The 14,852-nt window shown below is 37.1% G+C and overlaps 1 protein-coding gene across 1 annotated transcript in view; it reads right to left on the reverse strand.

Annotated features, from left to right (window-relative positions):
- Window positions 1-328: 328 nt before the first annotated feature.
- Window positions 329-14,852, reverse strand: part of TMEFF2 (transmembrane protein with EGF like and two follistatin like domains 2) — a 251,212-nt gene continuing 236,688 nt past the window's right edge. The window contains exons 8-10 of the mRNA XM_007101996.3: window positions 6,380-6,503; window positions 4,353-4,511; window positions 329-656 (exon numbers count right to left, since the gene is read on the reverse strand). Of these exons, the coding sequence (XP_007102058.1) occupies window positions 560-656; window positions 4,353-4,511; window positions 6,380-6,503 (380 nt within the window). The 3' untranslated portion in view covers window positions 329-559. The remainder of the gene's footprint in view (window positions 657-4,352; window positions 4,512-6,379; window positions 6,504-14,852) is intronic.

Here is a 14,852-nt window from a genome sequence, read left to right on the forward strand (position 1 = left end):
AAGACCAGGGAAGAAAGCTGATAAAATAGAGATGATTCAAAGATCTGAAATATTTTTTCCTCACTTGATATAAACTATTTTTTCTCTTTTCCAATAACCATCATTTCCCTTGATCTTGGAATCACTCAAAACCTAGCCACTGAGTCCTGTATAAACTAATGCTCTGTCTCAGGATGTGGAGAAAGATAAAATACCGGTACTTGTACAGATTGTACTAGCTTGATTATATTTACAGTTAGGAGATACCGCAAATTTAAGAACGCCAATTTTTTTCTCATCACTGAGTATTTATTATATATAACAAATACATGGGAAAGAAAAAACTATATTGTGTGATATAAATAGTTTATTTACATTACAGAAAAAACATCAAGACAATGTATACTATTTCAAATATATCCATACATAATCAAATATAGCTGTAGTACATGTTTTCATTGGTGTAGATTACCACAAATGCAAGGCAACATGTGTAGATCTCATCTTATTCTTTTGTCTATAATACTGTATTGTGTAGTCCAAGCTCTCGGTAGTCCGGCCACTGTGCAACATGCTCCCTTTAGATTAACCTCGTGGACGCTCTTGTTGTGTTGTCTGAACTGTAGTGCCCTGTATTTTGCTTCTGTCTGTGAATTCTGTTGCTTCTGGGGCATTTCCTAGAAGGTTGGAAAGTTTACAGATCTTAGTCCAGTGCTATTACCTAAAGTCTGGTCCGACAATCACAGAGTGAAGTTGTGAATTAAGCAAATTATTAAAATATTTCAGACGAAAGAATTTATTATTAGCAGAAGCTGGAATTATGTTGGAAGAGGTTTTTGTTTTTGTTTTTTGTTTTTGCTTCTCCTTGCAGTTGTCTTTAAGCGTCTGTCGAGGAGAACCGAAGAACAGAGGTGGAAGTTCAAGAGGAATACATTTACCTAGTCCTCAACAGCTTACTCATCAGGGCCCAAACAATGACTCAGCACAATGCAATAGAGCAAATGTGAGCTCATCTAATCTCATGTTAAAGGTCTTCAACAACTTGATACTTTAAATGTCCCAAGGATGAATGTTATATTGACATTTCAGTGCTACAAGTTTAAATCCTATCAAACCAGAGAGTGAGCCAACTGTTAATATGGGATATGTAATGAAAAGGGATATTGTTTTGGTTCAGCCTAATATCATTTTGTATATTAATGTTATAAGCTAAAGACATAAATTGGTACCAATTATTTAGCTTCTATAAAAAGCTAAGACTCAGTCAAATTATCTGAAAAGCTCTGATCTAGTAGCTTTTCTCTTATAATAAAATAATGCTTTGACAATACAAATAAAAAAACAATATAAAGTTCATATAAAATCCTATTATAATAAGCTGGAGGGGTGTCAGAAAATATATATTCATATATATGTTCATATGTGAGAAAATGTATATAGTATATACATATATGGGTTTTTGGGGGGTAGATCTGTCAAAATGAACATGGAGCTGGAAGTCATATTCCCAGCAAGTGGGAGCTGGAGATAAAAGACTGAAAATACATCTTCTCAGCAGGGCAACTCTCTTCATTTCAGAACATGTCTCTAGATGTCTATATTCTTTATGACACATGTTTATTTAGGAGAAGGACAGATATTTGACCAAAGTAGTAAAAACAAGGGGAAAGAATTAGGAAAAGAAAGATAGTGGGAAGAGGAGAAGAGAAAGAAAAGAGAGGTAGAAAGGAGGAGAGACCAGGTGACAATGAGATTAAAAGAAAATTGAAGAGAATGAGGGGACCTCTGCTTCGTGTAATTTTGTAAATCTTTTAGCAACTAGATGTTTTGGAACAGCTCTTGATGGACGAGTGTGGCCAGGTCACCAGGAAGAGAGGGTTTGGGCAGGAAGGGTTAGAGGGGAGGATGGCCTAGCTGCAAAGTCTGGCTTTTGAGCAGAATGTTTTCAAGTGAATGAAATGAATCCATACTGAGAATAGTGTAGTTTATTGACTAGTATGACTCTTGGATTTTGGAAAGCTTGGATTGCCTAGGAGAGTTTTATAAAATGCATTACAATAATGCCAGTTTAGTTCATGTGCTATTTCTCCTCCTCAAAAGTAAATAGAAGATAGGTTTGGTTTTGTTTGTTTGTTTGTTTTTGTTTTGTTTTTTGTGGTACATGGGCCTCTCACTGTTGTGGCCTCTCCCGTTGTGGAGCACAGGCTCCGGACGCGCAGGCTCAGCGGCCATGGCTCACGGGCCCAGCCACTCCGCGGCATGTGGGATCTTCCTGGACTGGGGCACGAACCCGTGTCCCCTGCATCGGCAGGCGGACTCTCAACCACTGCACCACCAGGGAAGCCCTTGTTTTGTTTTTACATGGAAAATGAAAACAGCCGTATGTCTTAAAAAATGGCTTGCCTAATTTGGAGCTCAGTTAGGTTGTCTTGAGCATCAGAATACAGACATCCTGACCAGCCAAGGGGCAATATGACTGGTGGTTAAGTGCACAGGCTCTGATACTAGGCAGCCTAGATTCCATTTCCGCCCTTATTGCTCAGCTGTGTATACTCAGCAATTTGCTGACCTCATACCTCAGAGTCCCTATCTTGAAAATGGGGATAATTGTTCCTTCAAAATCTTAACCAAATGTATATGTATATGTATTGGTGTGTGTCTGTACAGATACACACACACACACACACACACACACACACACACACACACACACACAATTCCAAGGGAGATAAGGACCCTATGTATTCCAGTTGTTTTTATTACATATGGGAATGAAGTTGATTAATAAGACTTCTAAACATCTGCTGAAGTATTTAAAGTTCTGCATTTTTGTCAGTACATGAAGTAGCAAATCAAATTGTTATGATTTTATATCTATTAAATATGAATTTCATTTTTCACGTGCTGATATTACTTAGATATTAGAAGGCTCAAGACCCCTGGAGTAATGTGGCACAGTTTCCTGTGTTTTAGATTCTTTTCTATCTTTTCTTTTATACTTAGTATTTTTGGTTTCTTGAGTTATTTTTATGCTCCCCAGAATCAATTTTAATGTAAGCCACTGACTTGGCATCTAAACATAAGAGTCGAGTTGATGAACTCAACTTGGCTTCAAGTAGCACAGAGCTCCCGTCGATGATGTTCCCTTAAGCCGTTAGGCCAGGGAAGGATCTATGAACCATATTTTGTCTTTTTCAAGAGCAAATGCCACACTTGTCCTCCAAGAAGATAGAACAGTACAGATATAGAGATGTATTATGGCCTTTATTTTCTAAAGATATGATACTTTCTTTTATTTTCTTGTCTTAAAATAATTTTTTGGGAAACATTCTGATTTACTGTAGACCTGCGCAAATGACTGAAAGTCTAAATGCCTTGTGAACGTGACAAAAACCTTGAAAAACTTCCTTGGAACTTTTATCTCAAGTGGAGTGAAATCAGATCAGAACAAAGAATCTTCAGTAACATTTCTGGTTAGACAGGACATAAATAATATGCATTCGGTTTGGAATCTAATTCTTGGTTACCATGAATTTACACGCTAATGAAGGTAAACCATACCTGGCCTCCCTCCTTTACTCCAAGCCCAATGCCAGACATTACTAATTATTCATGGTTTTCTTTCCTGTTGAAACTGGATGAGATCTCTGTATTTCTCTCAACCTAACTCTCCAGGAAACAATTACTGTCTGATTGTTTGGGGGTTTGATATGAAAACTTGTTGTGAAATTTGTTGCGTGTTTCCATATATCAAAGGTTTTCATGTACTACAACATAATCATTCTCATTATAACTATTTTCTTTGAATTTTGTGATTAAAAATTATTTTGTTAACTTAAGATAAAAATGTATTTGTGGTTTATATCAAATATGTTAAAAATGATTATACCTGAGAGTTATACTTGGAAATGTAAGTGCCCTAAATGAGAGCTATAATTTAATACTTTTCTAGGCCTTGTATAAAATCTATTCTACGATCTCATTTGGCATACTAATCCGAGTAAGTCAGGAAACACTGCTCATTTAAATAGTCTGTTAGTAGTCTGAATGAAGACTGACTTTTTATAGCTAAAAGAGAAAAGCATATTTAAACAAAGATTGGTATTACACATTAGAAGGGGAAAAAAGACCTTTCCTTAGAAAATAAATAATCCTCATCAAAATGCAAAAATAAGGAAAAAAATTTGTACCACTCCAGCATGAAAGTCAATGTCTTTCCCTTTGGCTATTCCAGTGCTGTTATGATGAGGAAATAGGACTCCAGAGAATAGATGGCTGCAGAGTCCTTGAAGGGACTTGTAATTAGAGAGCTCTAAGACAAGGAGGAATGACATATCCCTTCATGTGGGTGGCCACTGAGTACAATTACTGACCTTGTGATGCAGAGGACCACCACACAGATGACGGCAATCTGAATCGTTCCAATCACAGCTGCGATTAAGACGTACTGAAATCGGACAGGGCCGGGAACAACGTATAGTACACTGTAGTCCTTTTTTTCACAGTGTTGTCCAGTATAACCAGCATCACACCTGGAAGAAATAGTGTCCAGTTACCTGTAGTTGCTGGACTCATTTTTATAGTTGGCCTATAGCTATTTATCTTCATTGTGAAATTAGGGCCTTTTGTTTCCCTTTCTTGCTCTTCAAAAAATAGTACTTTGTAGATATGTCTTTCAAATACTTGTTTTCAATAAGATCTCTTTGTGTTTTTTATTTCAAAGATAATGCAGTTTCTTTTTATACTTTATTATATGAGTTTGAAGATAGGAGAGTTGGTAGATAATTTGTGGTGATAATATAGAGAGACGAGAGAAGCCCAGGAATAATTATTCTTTCTATATATATTTTTTCAGGTGAGCTTTACATTTTATTTAACTTGCTCTTTAATTAACCTAAGTCAACATAATTGCTTGAGAAAAGGCTTGTTTCTGATGACATGAGTATAAAAAATAGTACTACTTATCTATTTTTGGATAAAGCATTCTCTATGCTACTGTTAGAATAAGTGTTAAAAAGTGTTAGGGCCAGAGGTACAACAAGAGTGATTTCTTTAATTTACTGGTCATAAAGTTGTCTGCTTATGTTAGAGAATTAAATTTCAGTAGGAAAAAGTAATTATGATGTAGGCAGTATGGTTGGTTCGGCAAAACAAGCCCATGCGCTATTCATCTGAGGATGAAGGCTGCCTCTCCCTCACTCAGCCCTCATCAGAAAGCTCAGGTAGACAATCTGTGTGTTAGAATTAGCATTTGACCATGAAACGAGGAAACAACTCACATGAAAACAATACTAGTGGGGATCAACTTGTCATTGACTTTGTGCAACTATTTTAGTACTTCACTTTGAATTTCTCGTAATTACATCCTGGGGTCTTTCCTCTCTGCATCAGAGGGACTTAATAATGACGATTCTGCTGGGGATGACAGGGCAGTGGGTGCAACTTCTCACTGTGCCTGGCTGCTCTACTGGAAGGCAAGCGCTAGTGTATTCAATGAAGGAAAACATGAAAGGAAGGCAGTTCTTGAGAAAGAGAGAGAGAGAGAGAAAAGGAAAGGAAGAAAGAAGAAGGAGAAGATGAAGAAAAAGAAGAGGGGGAGAGGAAAGGAGAGGGGAGGGGGAAAAGGGAGGGGAGAGAAGGAAGAGAACAAGAGAGAGAAACTCCTTTCACTGTATAGCAGCAATATGCAACCTATTTCATCATTTGCCACTTGTATATTCCTTTAATAAAAAATATGTTTGTTTTTTTCACTTTGGCTTTATCATCTCTGAAATAATTATGTTCTCTCCATGAGTATTCAGCAGATATTTGTATTTATTAACTAAATCCAGACAAGCAATTTCTTTGTGTCTCAACTGAGTCTGAATCTGTGGAGGTATAGCTAATATCTCACTCTGCAAGCCTTGTGGATAGTGGATCCTAGCAAAACCAAGATTGATGATATTTATTAGAAGACCTGAAGGACTTTGGAAAAGACAGCCTCCCAAAAGCAACTGTGTTATCTTTAGGCCTCATCCATTCATTTGTTTGAGAAATAGTTATCAAGTACCTAATCTGTGCCAAGCACTGCTCCGTGTCCATGGGAAAGAGTGATGAATAAACCAGAGGAGGCTGTGTCTTTAAGGAACTTGTAATGCCCAAGGTACAATTTAAAATTCCACCAGAAGAGTGTATATAATAATGTGTTACATAGTACTTGGGTATGTACACACATTTTGTTGTTTTCTAGTTTGTGCATGCATGTGTGTGTGTGTGTGTGTGTGTGTAGGAGAGAGAGAGAAAAGTTTGGCTGCTGATCACGCATTCAGGCAGAATGCCATCCAATTCTCTGTAAACATCCAGAATTTAGTTTCTATATTTTTACTTTATACATTTAAAAGTTAAAGGGTGAAAACATTACCTGCAAGATGGCTCCTGCATATTGATAGAATGTTCACACTTCCCGTGCATGCAGAAGCCATTGTAATGTTCTGGGCAAGGTATGTGGTGTTCTCTGGCACTTTCTTCTAATTTGTTAGCATTCTCTGTGAATACAGATAAAAGCAACATCCCCTGTAAATACTTTCTTAGCCTGGTAAGATCAACCAGTACATTAAGAAGCAAAGCTACAGTAGGCAAAAATATTTAAAAGGGCAAGCATTAAAAGGCCATGCTTCAGAAGAAAGAGGGAGAAAGAATTGAAAGACAGATGTCTTTACAATTTTGTTTAGAGATGAAACTGCAAAATTACCCAGTACTTTTCATGCTTTTATGTAATTTCCTACATCTTTAAGAGCCAGTGATGTTTCTATGAGTTGTCAGACAGCTTTAATTTTCCTTGTGTAGACTGTACATTGATCATAAAATACTTCAAGAAGAAATATCCTATTTTTTGAATTTCAAAGCCCAGCATAATGTCCCTAAAAGTAAATTGCTGCAATATGTTGATACTCTCTCCATGTGAGAGCTTAAAAATTAAAATATGGCCGTGTTCAATTGTTAAACAGAAGTTTTCCAAAACCAAATGCAAATTTCAACAAATGGATTCTTTAGGGCTTTATTCATCTACTGTGAACATGAATTTTCCTAGCACCCGTACATTTTTTTATTGCCTAAATAATGCTATTGAAAGAGCAAATGTTATTTCAGAATCACTTATGTAGATACTAACACAGTACATACTGAATGCTATGAGTGTATTCTAATTCATAATATTTGGCCTATGTTAACAATGTCATGTGAAATTTAAACTTATGGTAAAGAAAAAGAACTTGTGTTCTGAAATGAACCCTGTCTTCTGTCATTAACAAGTTTTGTTTTCTCATGTTTCTATAAAGATATTAAATTTTTTTCTGACCTCTGTTAGTCTAAATACATTTGCTTCTCATTTGTAATGCCATCTCTAAGCAGTCTTTGTATTCTTTATATGTTCATTTTATAACATAAAGTTTTGCCTTTTTTGAGTTTCTTCTATAATCTGAGACCTGATATACTTTAAAATTCTTCCCTAAACATATGAGAAATATAACTCTCTTGACTTCAATCTAAAAATACTTTTTAAGACCACAGTAATTGTTCAGCAGTAATGCGTTCTCCCAGTGATGGAAAATTGAGAATAAATTGCTATTTTTATGAAACAGATTATATCCTATCATTTCCACATAGGGGTATAGTTTTTTTATTATAGTGCATCCTTATAATTTTTACTGGCAGTCATGGATGATGACTATATTCATCATGAGAAAAAAATGTACCTTTGGTATTAGTGAATTAGACATGTATTATTTACGTTTAAGCACAGCTATAAAATATCTATACATTTTAAGATCTAGGTTGTCATCTGAAAAACATTAAAGTTTGAAGTAAATTGTTAAATATGTTAAGTGCTTTCTTGTGTAGGGATATTTATGTACATCGGTATGGTGGGTAATATTTCAAATTACATACCCAAATTAATAAAGGATTTATCATAAGGATGCTGAATAGACTGGCGATGGCATTTAAATCATTCATTTGTTTTATATCTATGTCTTTTTACCTATTTACATGATCTTTTGTTTGCATTATAATATTTCTACTTTGATAATTCCTATTAAACTGAAAGAACCACTTCAATAGAAAAGACTGAGAATGTATAGAACTTTCTCTTTTGGTTTCTTCCATTCTTGCAAGCTACTACGGTGTTTTCGGTAAGAAATACTGCTTGCAGTAAGCAAACACACCAAAACTGAAATGGATAGTGTGGGGTAAAATTTCCAATATGGGAGTATGTGACCAAAATAGAAGCAGAACGACCACAGTATTTAGATACATCTTGAGAAGGCCTGTGGTCATTCATGAATCCATGAAGACTGGGCTCATTCTGTGCCTTGGCTGGGGGGCTACAAGCCAGAGTGGACAATCCACGCACCTGCTATTGAAAGACGACTTTAGCAGTGGGGTTTGCCAGCCTCACTGCTGATGTAATGAACCAGCACTGATTTTCACTCTCATTTCTGGATCTTCTCCCGATAACAAACTATTCAACACTTCTCTTTAGTGTTTGTTAGTAACCCTTCAGTGCTTCTGCACACCTGCATGTAGGGGAATTTTCTGTAACTTCCCTACATTTCACTTATACACTGTGATTTCAGTCATAGTATTTTTCAAACACATCTTATTAGGGCTATTCTTCTTTCTGTCAGTTGCAAAAGAAGATCAAGAATTTCCTTAACTCAAAATCCATTTTTTAAGGCTATTTTATTTTTAACTCTGTCCCTCACCCCATACTGTTTTTGTTTCTGAATCTGTACCATGTCCACAATTAGGAACTGAAGTCCAAGGGCAAAATAGGAGCTTGTTTGAGTGAGACTGTTGCCTTAGTGTAGTAAGAGCTGGATATTTTCACAAAGTTCATTATCCAGACAGGATGATCGTATGGGAGGGGAATAGTTTCCATCATAAAATCTGCTAATTAGTTTACACCATTCCTTATGAACTTGGAGTGCTCTGTTATGCTGCTCATAGGATACTGTCAAATAAGGAAGTTAGAGAGATTGAAAATAAATGAGTAGAAGAAATGAACCCTGGGCAAGAAAATGAGGAATCATCAATATATGTCAACAAATTTATAGTCAATCCAAACAAGTAAACCAGTTGATTGAAAACCTGAATATATAACCACTTCTAGTAATGCAATAGACATGTTTTAGAAATGAGATCTGAGTATATTAAGAAGAGTAGAAACACAGAAATATACAAACCAAATATGTGTATGGACCATAGTGGGTATTTGTGATCCTGATGTTTATGCATAGGTATTTAAGCAATAACAAAGCATTTAATGATTTAATATCATAGAAAAATGATACTTTGGAAGTCTGTACGTTTTCTCCAGTGGTTGATGATTTAGACATCAACTTCTCTGTTCTCCATTTAAAAAGAGATTTAATGTAAGGGTTGTGCTCTTTCTTCTAACACAGAGAGTGATCATGGTAGAAACTCTTCGTGTCTTTGTTTAAAATCCTTGTCCAGTTTCCTGTTTAAATGTTTACAAATTGCTAAGAAACAACTTCTGGTATAATCTGAGTTACTTGTAGCAGAGCTAATAGGGCTGCATGCCCATTGCTAGTCGACATTCCAGTCAAGAGCTATAGAAGTGGGCTGCTCTAAAGCACAGCTACATGTATTGTTTCTATCCTGGTGCTTTCAGGGAAAGAGACACAGCAAGCTGAAGAGACAGAGGAAATGGCGAATAGCAAGACCTTGCTTTTAATCACAAGTCAAGTAAGATAAGTGGAATAGAATGTGGGCAGAGCCAGGCATAGCAGTTCAGATATTTAAATCAATATAGCCCGGAGGGTGGTGTGTGTGTACACGTGTATTTATCACTACCCCTGCTTTCTTCCCAAAAAGTTGGAAACAAGATGTCATTCAGAGAATTAATCTATCAAAGCAACACATTATCGACTGAAGCAGAAATATGACTGTAAAATTCGACGAAAATTATCCTTAAATCTGAAGAAAGGATGTTTCCCTTTGGATAAGGGTTAGAGTTTGACAAAAGAAGCATCTGAATGTCATGCTGTGTCATCTATTCAAGTGCCCTCTGGGATGCCGTGCTCTGAGAAGCCAACTTGAACTAGCAAACCCAGAGTGCCCAGCTGCAAAGATTGCAAAGATGGATGCACTAGGTTATTAGTGTCTGATGCTATTAAATACTCAGTTAACCCATTTCTCTTGTTTTGATGCTCTGCTCTTTAGTCTTAAAATAGTTGGACTTCTGTGTAGCTGGCTTTGACAGTACCACCTAGATATCTTATCCATTTGACAGTTACATATTTCATTTGAGTGAATTGATTGGTTCTGAGTTTCCATGCATTCTGGGGGCACAAGTCCGCTTTCTTCAACCCACTGAATTCTTGGGGTTTGTAAAATCAAATTTCTGCACCTATAGGCTAAAGGACCAGATCCTACCCATGGTGTATTACAGTCTGGGAGGACATCTGGGGGCTGGTCAGATGATATTTCTCTGGAGACAGCCCTATCTTGCTTTAATCAGGCCTTTCTTTAGAATATATATACAAATCCTTTAGGCCTCTGATTCCCCATGAGGAGTCTGATTCTGTGTAAGGATTTTAGAGTAAGTTGGAAAGATCCTAAACTAGAGGTATCATCAGGATTTAGAGGATGCTTTAGGGAGGCAGATTTCCGCTGCACATTTTTAAGCAACCAGAGCTGTTCAATAGGGTAATGAGTTATATAGTGAAGTGATGAGCTTGTGGTGGTGTGAAAATTTCTCATATGTGTTACTATTTCTCAGATGTTGTAGAGTGTTACTGTATGGTAGATTGGATTATTTCAGATCTCTAGGTTCTTTGAATTTTAAGAGTAATATTTATTTCTATTCTTAATATTTACTTATAATAAATTACTAATAAATATTTATTGCAAAATATTATTATTGATATCCTAGGAAAAAGAAGTGGAGAAATAAGGACATTATTTAGGTAAGGAAATCACTTTGCCTTAATTACAGGGACATTTTACTTTTTAAAGAGTGTAAAATATCTTAAATATTTACTGGGTCTGTAATTCAGACATTCTAGCATAAAGTGATCTTTACTACATATTGTCTTCCTTGTGGGGAACAATATGCTTGTGGATCTAACTTCAATTTTTAACATTATGCTTTAACATCGTGAATTATCTTGACAAGTACATGCATGAGAGTTGTACAGTGTGGTTTATTATCTTTTCAACTCTCTTTTCCTGTGGGCACACAAAATGTGCCACATTTTTTCAGCAAAATGAAATTTCCATTTTTGATGTATTTATATAAGACTTCTATTTTTCATGTTTATAACAGTACAAGGAAACTCCAGCACTGAGATATTCCTCTACTGATGATTACTTGATTTTACTGTAATCAGTGATTACTTGATTTTACTCTTCTCCTGCTTACTGCCCTATTGCTAAAGCAGTTTGAAAATAATTTTATTTAACCAACTAGAAAAAGTATCTTTCTTACCATTATATTTATATTGTGCCTGGGACAGAAACAAATTATGAATTTAGAAGTAAAGTCATGATGGTCCCATTGTTGATTAGAGTTGGTTTCAAAGAAAATATAGCATTCTTATGATTTCCTGTCCTTATCAGGTATAAACATATGAGGCGGCAGTAAAACCTCCTATCTAGCTTGAATTGCAATCGAAGTTTTTTAAAGACCAGAAGAGCATTCCTATTGAATGGGTCCTGAATGTAATGCAATATGAGTTCTTGCAACTTAACAAATTCTATAATAGCCTCACCTGCTGTCATAGTTTCTTCAAGGCACAGATGAGTAGATGAGAAGAGTCTCTCTTTTTTTAAGCCTCTAGGACAGAGACTCAAATGAGAATGCTAGCTGAAGTGACAGCTTAGCACAATGGATGTGGAAGCATTTAAGGACACGATCAATTCTAAAGTTCTGTAGCGAGCAGAGGCCCAGTCACAATATTCCTAGTTATTTCATCTGTTAAAGATTTTAAAAGAAAACCTTCAAAATTGAGATCAAGTCCTTCAAGTGCTACATTTCTTCTGCAAGTTGAACATTATCCTATTTTTTCAGAAGAGTAATTGAAACTCTTTGGATCCAGAACTTTGCTAATTAGGCAGAGGTATGGGTTGGGAGCAGGATGCATGGGGATGCAGAGAAATTCTTTCTTATTGTACTACTGATCAGGCACTAATATAAAATGTGAAATGTGATTATCCACATCACCACTTGCATATATAAATATTCTTATTGGACATAAAATTAAAATACAATGGAAGAAAACTAATTTTTGTGTTACTGCATTCTCAGGCAAGACCTTAATGGCATTATTCAAGAATTGCCTGAATTTAAATTGGGAAAAGTAACAGCATCTGAAATAGACATAGTCATTTGGGGACTGGAGTGACTGAAATGCAACAATACTGGATGATTACTTGCATGGGCTTTTATGATCTCAGTTTCTACTGGTAATATATTTACATGGATAAAAGCTGAGAAATCTGTAAAACCTTGGAAGAGAAACTTGTATGTACCATTTTAACTTAATGACATCCAAATACAATTTTAATAAATTGAAGAATTTGACATCACAAGTTTCATATAGATTTAGCCAGAAATTCTAGACCTCCAAGATAAAAAGAAGAAGAAGTTGTTTATTATTAGGAGGAAAATAAGCAGATCTTTAGCCATTTTCTCTATCCCCTGCCTTAGGAACGCCCTGCCTGGCTTCTGATGGCGGAGCGCTCCAAATAGTGAAGAGAACAGGCAACTGGGGGAAACTGCACTCTGCCTATAATGGTCTTTTTCAAACGTCACCATTCAGTCAAGAGCCTATTAACTCTCAGCAAGTGGGTAACTCCTATAGGTTTAGAGGATTATGCTTGAAGACCTTTTAAAAATATAGTATTTTATGGAACTTTAGATGTCTTTGACAACACTGTGTAAACATCAGGCCTTGGGAAGAGGCAGGGATCCATGGTTCATTAGCCTCTCGGGAGTCCGGAGCTGGAGTTGCCTTAAGCTTATCTGGGGCAATTTGCTACAGCTCTCCCCACTGAGCTTTTGCTGCAGCAACCCTGCTCTCTTCCAAGGTGCTCTTCGTAGACAAAGTTTACTGTAAACCTTAGAGAAGGAAAAAATTATGGGAAGCCATTTTATGCCAGGTATACTCCCCTCCCCTTTTTTCTTTTGTCTTGAACTAAACCTGTGCATTTCTGGACAAACTTATTTGCTTAGTGGCTAATCTGGGTGTCCTTTCTTAGTGAACTTCTTGGGTAACAGTGCTGAAAATGACAACACAAGTGACAGAGGGTTCAGATCCTGTCCACTTTTGCCTTCTGGGCTATGTGAGTCAAGCTATTTTCTCCTTTATAGGCTACATATGCAGCAATGGATAAATAGTAAAGATAAACCTTCTCAGGTGACACATTTGTTTTTCTCTGTGACTCTGAAATTATTAGCCAACAGAGAATGAGGAGGATTTAGGTTGGAGCATTCACTGAAACACAGCAGAAATTTTTAAAGATTTTAATAACGTAGATAGGACCAAAAAATTGGTAATATATTATATGAACATTTCTTGAGTACCTACTATGTGTCTGGCACTGTGCTATGTACTATACATAATGTACTATATCTATGGGTTGTTTCCACATGATTTGGTTGTTGTCTTCTAAACACAGCCAAGAAAACAGATTCTCAAGATAGGATGATAAATCTACAATTCCTGGAGAATCTACAACATGCCTAACATTGTGTTAATACTTAACATGACAGAAATGTATTCCTTAATATAGCTCTTCAAAGTAGATTTATAAAAATCTCATTTTATATAGATGAGGAAACTGAAGCTCAAATAGGTTAAATTACTTGTCTTAGAAATTTACACAGTCGATAAGCAGAAGTGGGGTCAAAACTAGGGCTCTTTCCAGTGTACCATGCAGACCACGCAGCTAAGAACTTTTTAAACCACAAGACAAGCCCTGGTCCGGAAAGATCCCACGTGCCGCGGAGCAGCTAAGCCCGTGCGCCACAACTACAGAGCCTGCGCTCTAGAGCCCACGAGCCACAACTGCTGAACCCCGCGTGCCTAGAGCCCGTGCTCCGCAAGGGGAGAGGCCCCCGCAGTGAGCAGGCCGCGCACCGCGATGAAGAAGAGCCCCCGCTCTCCGCAACTGGAGAAAAGCCCGGGTGCAGCAATGAAGACCCAATACAGCCAAAAATTTAAAAAATAAATAAATAAAATAAATAAATTTTTAAAAAAATTTTAATGAGTGGGTTAGTATCCTCAAATTCCTCCTTTAAGGGAAATGTTGCTTGTTCTAGCGCAGATACACCTTAACTACTTGTCAAAAATAGATTTCCAGGGTTTGGTTGGTCCTGATCACCTGAATCAGAATCACCAGCCGAGGCACGTGAAGTTTGTCTTTTAAAAAAGTACCCCAGGGCTTCCCTGGTGGCGCAGTGGTTGCGCGTCCGCCTGCCGATGCAGGGGAACTGGGTTCGCGCCCCGGTCTGGGAGGATCCCACATGCCGCGGAGCGGCCCCAGGCAATTCCGACATTCCGATGATTTGGATCACAGTACTTCTGACACCACCTTAGCCGTTTCTCATCTCTGTCTCTAGCCATCTAATGCTAGGTTTTCCTGTTCCCTGGATCCTGCTTCCTTTCCTTGATAACTACGCTGGCGCTGCTCCATATTCGTGGTCCCAAGTCTGTCTCGTCTCCTCCTCTTAAAGGACTGATCTCAGCCAGCTGTTCCATGTCCAGGAGCGTTGAGCAGTGGGTTGCCCAGTGCTGCTCTTCCCACACCCACCTTGGACGTGATGAGAAGTCATCAGGGGCCTTCAGCTCTCAAGCCTTCCTTGATCTTGA

This window comes from Physeter macrocephalus, chromosome 2, assembly GCF_002837175.3.
Source record: "Physeter macrocephalus isolate SW-GA chromosome 2, ASM283717v5, whole genome shotgun sequence".
Lineage (NCBI taxonomy): Eukaryota > Metazoa > Chordata > Mammalia > Artiodactyla > Physeteridae > Physeter > Physeter macrocephalus.